At 43.8% G+C, this 10,757-nt stretch overlaps 1 protein-coding gene across 4 annotated transcripts in view; it reads right to left on the reverse strand.

Annotated features, from left to right (window-relative positions):
* Window positions 1-10,489, reverse strand: part of Golim4 (golgi integral membrane protein 4) — an 82,730-nt gene extending 72,241 nt beyond the window's left edge. For all 4 annotated transcript variants that reach the window (XM_036190860.1, XM_036190861.1, XM_036190859.1 and 1 more), the window contains exon 1: window positions 10,242-10,489. In XM_036190860.1, the coding sequence (XP_036046753.1) occupies window positions 10,242-10,428 (187 nt within the window). In that variant the 5' untranslated portion in view covers window positions 10,429-10,489. The remainder of the gene's footprint in view (window positions 1-10,241) is intronic.
* Between the last annotated feature and the right edge of the window lie 268 nt (window positions 10,490-10,757).

The raw sequence follows: 10,757 nt of genomic DNA on the forward strand, positions 1-10,757 counted from the left end.
CTGCTATGATGAGATGAGAGGCAGAAACAGGAGAAACCGTAGAAATCTGAAGGCTGGCAAGCTTAGTGTAATGCAGAGGTTTAAAAAAAAAAAGGAACAGCCTCAACAAGATAGAAGTTACAGACTGGTACCCAGAGCTGTCCCATGATCTCTACTGGCATGCTGTAGCATGTGTACACCTGCACTCACACACATGCACACACACAGACACACATCATACCCATAGATCACAAACATGTGTACACACACACACACACACTCACACACACACATACACACACTTTTTTTTAAGTTGAGTACAGTGGTCTGACCTCTACTCACAGGCACATACATGTGCACATTTGCCCTCCCAACACAGAGAGAGACAAACACACAAACTGGCTGAGTAGTTGAATCAGTCTCACAGAAACTAGATTTATAGCATAAAATCACCCCAATATAAACATGATAAATTGTTATATTCAAAGTTAAATAACCAAATAATTATCATCTGCCCAACTATAATTTGTTTATATTCAATTTTAGCATTACACCTATATTTAAGAGCACTCATAAGCCACATCAAAGCTTTCTTGGAGATCATTATTTATAAAAGATTCTGTGGTTTGTAACAAAAACCTTAATTAAAAAGTTCATGGTTAATGGAATGAAAACTGGAAGATGGAGTATTTGACTCCCCTGAAGTGATTCTCATTGTTTGATTCACTTATCCTCAAAGGAAAGCAAATTATATCATTCAAACGTTTTACAGTGCCTATCCTTCACAATGGCACTACATCGTTGAGTGTTCCACTCACTATCACATTGTGGCATTTCATGTGTGAAAAATAGTTACCGAAATATTTTCTAAATGTCAGACAGTCACAGAGCAATTTATCTCACCGCCTAGTCCCTCTAGGCTATGAGGCCATTTAGTAAAGGCCTCTTAGTGAAGGGCAATGACTGACAGACAGACATGTTTTCAGCATAAGCATTCATGGGCCAATGAAAACAAAGAGCATAAACATTCTATTCAGAAATGCACAGCATTTTTAAAAATAGCAATACCAAGAGAGTTGAAGCTGAGAAAGGGATGCTGGTGGTCCTCAGAGAGCACAGGCCAATGAAGAATGCTGCCTTCAACTAGAAGTCATGGGATCTGGTTCTGGGCTCAGCTTGAACCACAGGGTGAGTGAGTGACCCATCTCAGAATTTCGGGAATTGCAAAATTCTGTGATCCTATCAGATATGATCAGTTAGTGGCATTCCTAAACCTCAAGCATGAAACCCACCTCACATGGGTTCTCACCAGGACAGTCAACACCTGTCAGGCAAAGAGGGTTGCCAAGTGTTTGTCTTGCCCTACAACAGACTTCTGAAAAGAAAACTTTACCCATTGCCTTGTAAATGAAAACTGTGATGTACACATTAATGAATGGCAATTAATAGATTGTTTAATTAAAAGATTACATATCATAAAACAAATTCTGGCTTCCAGGTTGTTATTTGACTGAAGTCCGCTTCCTTTTATGAAGCTCGAGACCCTCAGTCTTGGAGAGAGATGTTAACACCAAACCAAGAGTTTCTCCTTGACTTGTCAAGAAAGCATTGAGTAGGAATAGTAAGTTTTAGACGATGTGATCCAGTGTAATTTCAGATAGCATTTGCTACACCTGGTAACTACTACAGTCAAGTGGCAGCCCATGTCCTAAACCCTAACATGCTGCCAAGGATGGTGACACCTCTTACTCCTTAGTCTAAATTTTATTACACTCTTCATAGGAATGACCTTCTCAAAACACATTCATTTCATCATAAGAAGCACTAACACCACAGAGGAAGCAACCCAGACAGGAAGTTATACTAGTGTTCTGTAGCTGGAGATTTATCCAGTCCTGTCGGGGCCTGCAGCCGCTCAGATCCAAGTAAACACACATGGACTTATATTACTTATAAACTGTATGGCCGTGGCAGGCTTCTTGTGATCTAGTTCTTCTATCTTAAATTAACCCATTTCTATTAATCTATAAGTTGCCACATGCCTTGTGGCTTACTGGTACTTTACATCTTGCTTCTTATAGTGGCAGCAGCTGGCAGCATCTTCTAACTCAGCCTTCCACTTCCCAGAATTCTCCTCTCTGCTTATCCCGCCTATACTATACTTGCTGCCTGGCTAGTGGCCAGGCAGTGTTTTATTTATCAATCAGAGCAATACATTCACAGCATTGTTCTGCACTTGCTTTCATTAGATGCCATTTTGACACAGCAAGGTATTTACCCCCACCCCCAAATCCCAGACTGCTCCTTCAGTCTGAAGTGGTGCTCAACAGAGTACCTTGGCATGGTGGGCACTCAATTAAGTAGAAATAGACTCTGAAATTCTATCAGAACAAATTCATGCTCAGAAGCAAAGGATTTACCATTCTTCCTTGACCTTATGATAGACACATGAAACTTTCACTACTAAACAAGGCTATGAACCCCATAAACCACCTACAAACAAAAGTCACAAATACATTTTGTCCTCCATGATAGAATACAAGCACTTTTTGGTCAAAATGAAAGCAATAGTTCTTAGTCACTGTTGTATATAATGCTTTCATGTATTTTTCTTTCCCTAAATAGGGTTAAAAAAAGAAGAAGTAAAAAGAAAGATAACAGGAGTGTAATAAAGTTACAGCAAAACTGGGCACCAAGTTCCGAAATTGCTCCATTTAAACTTGGGCTAGTCACACCAAGTACATGTAGTAAAAGGCAGACTAGGAAACAAAGTCCAGTAGATCCAGCAACTGCCGTCATATTGCCTAATACATGCTGCCAGTCAAATGCTCCACCCAAGTGGTCTTCATGAACCCTCTGACCTTGAAGCCTGTTCTCCCTTCTCCAAGAAAGCCTTCCCTACGGCTTTCTTTTCTTGCTTCCTTGTTTCCCTGCTTCTTTGCTTCCTTCCTTTTTATTTTTTCAAAGAACATGAAGTTCTTGGGAAGAGTCGTAATGCCTTGAACACTCACCAGTGGCTACCAATCCCTTTCCCACTATCTCCCATATGTTGGTTCTTCTCCAAAGTTCTGATTTTTGGTTCACTTCATCTTTAGTTTTCATTTCCCCAACTCCAGCTCTCTTAGTCCTTCAGCCAGTGTCTAGGGGACAATGTTCTTGCAAAGACAGGAAAATTGAGCAACTTTAAAGTGAGGTTTTCCATCTCTCTGGAACTCACACTGGGAGGTCTCTCTGTCACACACAATTCTGACATACTCTGTTTCTCTTATCACAGAGTAGGCTCACTTCCCTTCACAGGGATGGCTGATGCAAGTATGACATATGGCTGTACATTCTTGTATCCATCATTTACGTGGGACAGAATGCTTTACTTGGGAGTTGCATAAAATATTTAAAAGTTTTATCTTTAAGTTGGGGAATGAATTTTACATGCAAAAATACAAACATCTATGAATTGCCTTCTTTGTGGCTGTAGCAAAAGACCTAAAAGAAGCAACTTAAAGGAGGAAGGATTTATTTGTCTCACAGTTAGCGAGAGCATGGTCCAACAAGTTCAGGAAAGCCTGGTGATGGGGTAGAGAGTCTGGGACTCCTCGTATCCCACAAACCATAGATAGAGTAGGGAGACCTCCCCTGAAATTAGAGTGGGCTATAACCTTCACCTCCTCCACACAATGACCCACTTCTAGTTAGCCTGCACTCCCTAAAGTTTCACAACCTGCTAATATCATTGTCACCCAACAATCAACTGTTCAGACACCTAAATCCAAGGGGCACATTTCACACTTCAGCCACATCAGCATTTTTAAGGAAAGTGTGTTTGATTGCTGTTGCATGCCTTAACTTTGCACATGGAAATGATTCTACCTTCCAAACATTATCCATACATGCACACCTAAAGACTGAACTATCAAGGTCTCTCAAGGACTCTGTTGCCCAGAGCCTTCAAGAGTAGTCCAAACGCAAGCTCCACTCATCTGGCATAGAACACTCAGTAATGGACCACATGGAAACCTATAAGAGAGCTATCTTGATAACTATATGAGAAGAAACAACGCCATGGAGAGATTAAATTACTTGTCCAGGATCACACAGCTAGAAGAAAGCACAGCAGACTAATGTCCTCTGCTTCACTAGCCAGTATCAAGGAACAATATCCCACCCACCATCATTAAAAATGTCTGTTGACTCCCTAATTATTCGGAAAATGCAAATCAAAACGACTCTGAGATACCACCTTACACCTGTCAGAATGGCTAAGATCAAAAACACTGAAGACAGCTTATGCTGGAGAGGATGTGTAGCAAGGGGAACTCTCCTCCACTGCTGGGGGAATGCAAGCTTGTACAGCCACTTTGGAAATCAATATAGCACTTCCTTAGAAAATTGGGAATCTATCTCCCCCAAGACCCAGCTATAGCACTCTTGGGCATATACCCAAGGAATTCTCAATCATACCATAAGGGCATTTGCTCAGCTATGTTCATATCAGCATTGTTTGTAATAGCCAGAACCTGGAAACAACCTAGATGCCCTTCAACTGAAGAATGGATAAAGAAAATGTGGTACATATACACAATGAAGTACTACTCAGCAGAGAAAAACAATGACATCATGAGGTTTGCAGGCAAATGGATCTAGAAAAAAATCATCCTGAGTGAGGTAACCCAGACTCAGAAGGACAAACATGGTATATACTCACTCATAGGAGGGTACTAGATGTAAAACAAATATGACTAGACTGCTACTCACAACTCCAGGGAGGCTACCTAGAAAACAGTATCCTAAGAAAGACATAGGGATTGCCCAATGACAGAGAAATGGATGAGATCTACATGATCAACCTGGGTGTGAGTGGGGATAATGAAGGGCAAGGTTCGAGGGAAAGAGAGCTTAGGGCAGCAGGAGATCCCAGCTGGATCAAGAACAGAAAGAGAGAACAAGGAATAACAGACCATGATAAATGAAGACCACATGAGAATAGGAAGAAGCAAGGTGCCAGAGAGGTCCCCAGAAATCCACAATGATACCTCCACTGTAGACTACTGGCAATGGTCGAGAGAAAGCCCGAACTGACCTAGTCTGGAGATTGGATGGCCAAACACCCTAACTGTCGTGCTGGAACTCTCATCCAATAACTGATGGTAGTGGATTCAGAGATCCTTGGCCAGGCCCCAGATGGAGCTCCAGGAGTCCAATTGTCGTGAAAGAGGAGGGATTGTAAGTGTGAATTGTTGAGACCAAGATCAGAAAAGGCACAGGGACAAATAGCCAAACTAATGGAAACACATGAACTATGAACCAAAAGCTGTGGAGCCCCCAACTTGATCAGGCCCTCTGGATAAGTGAGACAATTGAATAGCTTGAACTGTTTGGGAGGCACCCAGGCAGTGGGACCCAGACCTGTCCTTAGTGCATGAGCTGGCTGTTTAGAACCTGGGGCTTATGTGGGGACACTTTGCTCAGCCTGGAAGGAGGGGACTGGACCTGCCTGGCTGAATCTATCAGGTTGAGCTGAATCCCCAGGGGAGTCCTTGCCCTGGAGGAGATGGGAATGGGGGGGAGGGGCTGGAGTGAAGTCGGGGTTGGGAGGGGGGATGACAGGGGAACCCATGGCTGATATGTAAAATTAAATTAAATAAAAAAAAAAGAATGTCTGTTGACATGCACCTGCTGTTTACTGAGCAATAATTATATGCCAGGCAAGGGAGGAAAGAGGAAGGACTTCAAAGGCCTGTGCTTGAACTGAAGGGCTTTTGTTTTAAAGCAAATGTAGAAGCTTTGAAAAACAAAAAGGCCATTAACACAACGTGATACCTTCCTGGTCAGGCTAGGGTGTTGCCCCTGTTGCAGCAAACTTAAGTAACAAATGGGACTCTTAGAAGCACCAAACTCTCAAACTCTTTTCTTCTAAGTAATTACAACATACTGGTTTGAATGTAGAGCATGTAAAACATTGTATTAATTGTCTTCAGTGGTATCTGGTCATCAATGTCATATTGTGGCACACTGTTTCGGGAGAGTACACTTAACATTCTTTTTTAAAAAATTGATTTATTTTTATTTTGTGTGCATTGGTGTTTTGCCTGCATGTATGTCTGTGTGAAGGTGTCAGATCCCCTGGAACTGGAGTTACAGACAGTTGTGAGCTGCCATGTGGGTGCTGGGAATGGAACCCAGGTCTCTGGAAGAGCAGCCAGTGCTTTTAACCGCTGAGCCATCTCTCCGGCCCTTAATATCCTTAAACATGTGCTCATTACATCTTATTCCAGACCTTACTGCACACAGTCAATGCCTCAGAAGCAGCACACCTCTTCTACTCTAATGTGGCAAAGAGCAGTTTATCAACAACAAAACTCTGAAATCTCGAAGTTGTCAAGGAAGAACCGTTCCTTCTCTAGGATAGAGTACACTGGCTTATGTCAGTTTATCCACTTTTCTGATACCTGCTTAGAAACAAAGGAGGGTAGATAACTGAGCAAAGAACTTAGCCAATCTCAAAACAGCCCAGGCAGGACCAAGCTGGGAAGAGATAAAGACATGGATGGTCTACCTCAAAGTGGGAGCCAAATGATCACGCAGTATTCTCCTGTATTCCAGGTTTGTGCTAAGCATTCCCTGGGAATTATTTTGGTTAATCCTCACAATAACCCTGATGAAATGAGTCACTCTAATCTCCATTTGATAAGTATGAAAAATTAGGCCCAACTTCACAAAAAAAAAAAAAAAATAGAGAACTAGAATTGGAACGCAGTCCAGAAGCCAGTCTGCTTTGAATCACATGCCCAGGATAAGGGATGAAAACACTCTTGAGGACAAGCAAGTGAAGATAATGTGTGAAGTGGCTTAGCTTTAAGATCAGAGAGCCAGGGCTCTTAACCCTGGCTGCCTCTGGAATCACCTAGGGAGCCTTAAAGACTGTTGGTTGAAGCCTGGGTTCCACCCCCACAGATGTGATTTAATTGATGTGGGAGCAGCAAGGTGCTCCAAATGGGCAGTGTAGCCAGAGGCAGGCTGCTTGCAGAACAGGGTGGCAGGCGGCTCATTTGAAAGCAGCAAGAGGAAACCCAGAAGTGTTAACTAAACTGTGTACTGAACAAAGGCCGCTACTACTTCTGCCACTAGTATGCAATCCCTGGCCCGTTCTTTGGTATAATTAAGGTACTAATACTAGAACTTGATACACAGATGACTGACAGACACATAGATTGTACATAGATGATAGATGAATGATAGGTGATAGATGATAGATAGATAATATATAGATGAAACATACATACATTCATACATACATACATTCATACATAGATGCAGAAGACAGTGTCATGGATTTTTGTGGAGATGGTCATCTGGTCTCTGAGCCTTTCCATGTCATTCTACAGTTCCAATTATAGAGCTATGATACAAAAGAGCAATCTCTGTCTAAAGAACCCCGGAATACACCCTATTCTTCAAATGAAGATAACCCAACTGTGCTCACTTAACAAAGTCGTACCATTTAATAGAGAAACACTTGCTTCGACTTTGTCAAGAGTTATGTTTTAAAAGAAGACTACTCAAAATTAATTCTGACCTTTATCCAAGCCAAATAAAGTGATCTCACTGAACTAAAGAGGTTTTAAGGAACAAAGGTGGAAGGGAGGGAGAGAGGGTGTCAGGAGATGGCCCAGTCAGTAAAGTCCCTGTTGTGCAGCCTGAGACCTACCTTTTGCTCTGTAACCCACTGACTGTGGAGGAGAGACAAGCAGATATCTCAAGCCAATCAGCCTAGCTGAACCAGTAAGCATCAGGTTCAGCGAAAGACCCCATCTCAGAAAGAAAAGTGGAGAGTAAATGAGAAAAAGCACCTGGTATCAATCTGTGGCCTCCACACTCATGCACACGCACACGCAAACCAAAAAAGTCCAGAGTGAAGTGCTCTAAAGACTTGTGTATGAAGGTAGAATGTAGCACCACTAGGCAAAATGGCATTTGTCCTGGAGAAGGGAAAACAAAAGCCACCTGCCACCAGAAAATGCTCACTACTAAACAGCCTGCAGAGGTAACAACGGATGTTGCTAAAGGCAAGTCTGAAGCCTCTTTTGAAAAAAAGCAGAAACTCCAGCCAACTTGTGAACTAATTTCTTCCTACACAATCATTGCAACTGTTGTGCTGCCCATCAAAAGGAAATGGCAAAAAAGCATTGATTAAGAAAGATTTCAGTGGGGCCCTGGTGGTGCAAGCCTTTAATTCCAGCACTTGGAAAGCAGAGCCAGGCGGATCTCTGTGAGTTCGAGGCTAGCCTGGTCTACAAGAGCGAGATCCAGGACAGGCATCAAAACTACAAAGAGAACCCTTGTCTCAAAATAGATAGATAGATAGATAGATAGATAGATAGATAGATAGATAGATAGATATTTCAGGGGCTGGGTGCACAGCTCTGCCAGTCACTCGCTTGCTTGCTGTGCAAGCTGATGACCTCAGTTTTGATCCTTATGACCCATGTAAAAACCCAGGTATGGTGGTGTATGCCTGCAATCTGGGTGCTGGAGGCTGAAAACAGAGGATCCATGGAGCTCAATGGCCAGACAGTCTGGCTGTCTCAAAAAATAAGGTGGAGAGTGAAAAACAAATACACTGGACATCAATCTCTGGCCTCCACACAGGAACACACATATAAGCTAGTGCACACACACACACACACACACACACACACACACACACACACATATCCTAGGTGCTAGCTGGCTAGTCAATCAAGCCAAAACAGGTATTCAGCTTTCAGTGAGGGACCCTGTATCAGAAAAATAAAGTAGAGAGACTCCATCAAGGATGACTTCCTAGTATCAACCTCTGGCCCTCACATGTGCAAACGGCACACCCACACATGCACACCCACCCTGAAGCTCATGGGGAATCTGCTGATACTTTCTAAGTAAATAAACCAAATATCCCCTTCTCATACCAACAACTCACGGGGGTAAATTCCCATACCTATACTTTTTTTTTTTTTTTTTTTTTTTAATCTAAGAGACTGTCAAAACAGGCTTTCCTTTTGAAAGAAGCCCAGCCACATATTTTCATTGCCTGAGGCAGCACAGTTTGAAGAAGCTAAAAATACTTTCTTTTCTTCTAAGTTTGGAAGAACAAATCAGACCAAGCAAATAGCTGCATACCATTTTCTTCTATCTAAAACGTCTTACTAGAAAACGCTCTGTATAGCTAGATCAAGGCAAAAGCATCTGTTTTATATTTGTATACACATCCCCTGTCAGGAACACCCCTTCAGTTTATATGCGCCCAGGAAGATTCAGTAAGCCACATCTGCATTATCAACAAGGTTGTGGTATGACTGTTTAGATGGGGCTTTTTATTTCTTGCTTCCTTTGTGTTGGAGAGAGAGTTGCATGAGTGTTGAAAACAAACCAGCAGGACAGGTAAAAGCATTTATAAAAAACATATACAATGAGCGTGTCCTTAAGGGAACCACCAAGGGTTTACATACACTCACGCAGGAATCATTTGGGCCTTAGAAATTCATAGTCAACGTGATTTTTAAAATAGAAGGGGACAAGCTTCGAACGTCTTGCACAAGTTGTGTCTTCTGTGGCTGGCAACGTGAAATTTTATGTTTCTTCTTTTTGACTTCCCAAAGCTAACTGTAAAACACGCATGTGCACCCATGCATATACACACACAGAGCTCTGTGATCAGCTAAAGGCATCCACAGGAAGACAAGCCTTATAAAAAACAGTCATCTGGAGGATAATTAGTCAAGTAGTGTGGACTTTTCCATCACACTTCAAATTTCTCAAGTTACCTATTAAATCAGCATAATAATAACAATACAAGCTAGCCAGGTCCATTCACCAGCCACAAATGGATAGCCTAATTTTTTTTTCCTTGAAAAACGAGAACCAGTTAAGTGTCTGCATAACTCCTTATCTACAAACCAGGGCTTGCCTCTTGGGAAAGGGTTGGCAGATGTGGCAGGAGGGCTGTTTGCCTAGATTGCAGCTGGGCCTTTGACAAGTGCTTCGGGCAAAATATTCCGTATTGTGTGCACCCCCCCAAAGCCAGGCAGGACCATGGGCTGGTGCTGTGGATTTCAAAGATAACTCCTGCGAGGAAGAACGAAACCCGGGGTGTTACCTCTCCACACACACTCAGAGCCAACAGCCCCGTGCTGTTGTCCCAGAAGGTCAGCGGATGACACCTGCAAGGCCAACTGCACATCAAACTACTTTTCCAGCCCCAGCACTAGCGCGGAGCGAAGTTGTACCTTGCAATTGGGCAGAGAGTGAGTCCTGGTGCTGCTGGTACTTGAGCGCCACCGCCTCGGCTTTGCGCAGCTGGGTCTGCAGTTCCAAGTAGAGCATCGCGCCATAGAGGAAGCCGAAGACCACCGTGAGGAGCAGCAGCGTCTGGAAGATCCGCTTCTGCTTTCGGGAGCACATCCCGTTTCCCATAGTCCCGCCTGCGCCCCGCGCTGCCGCGGCGGGCGCCGTTGTGTCCTCGGGTCCTCGGCTGAGTCTGGCGGCTCAGCAGCGGCCACCGCGGGAAGTAGCCGGACGCGGCATGAGCAGAAGACGCAAGACACAAAAGCGGGGGCCAGAGGGGAAGAGGCGGCCGCTCAGCCCCCGCGCGTGGCGGGGCGCCAGGCCATCGACACCACCCGGGCAGCGGCCACCAAACTTCTGCGACGTCGGATCTCCGCGAGTGGCTGGGCCCCCGGGGGGTCCCTTTGCATACTTCAGAGCCCGCTGCCCTTGATGCCGGTCTCCACGCGCGCCGCCTG

The sequence above is a fragment of the Onychomys torridus genome, chromosome 6, assembly GCF_903995425.1.
Source record: "Onychomys torridus chromosome 6, mOncTor1.1, whole genome shotgun sequence".
Lineage (NCBI taxonomy): Eukaryota > Metazoa > Chordata > Mammalia > Rodentia > Cricetidae > Onychomys > Onychomys torridus.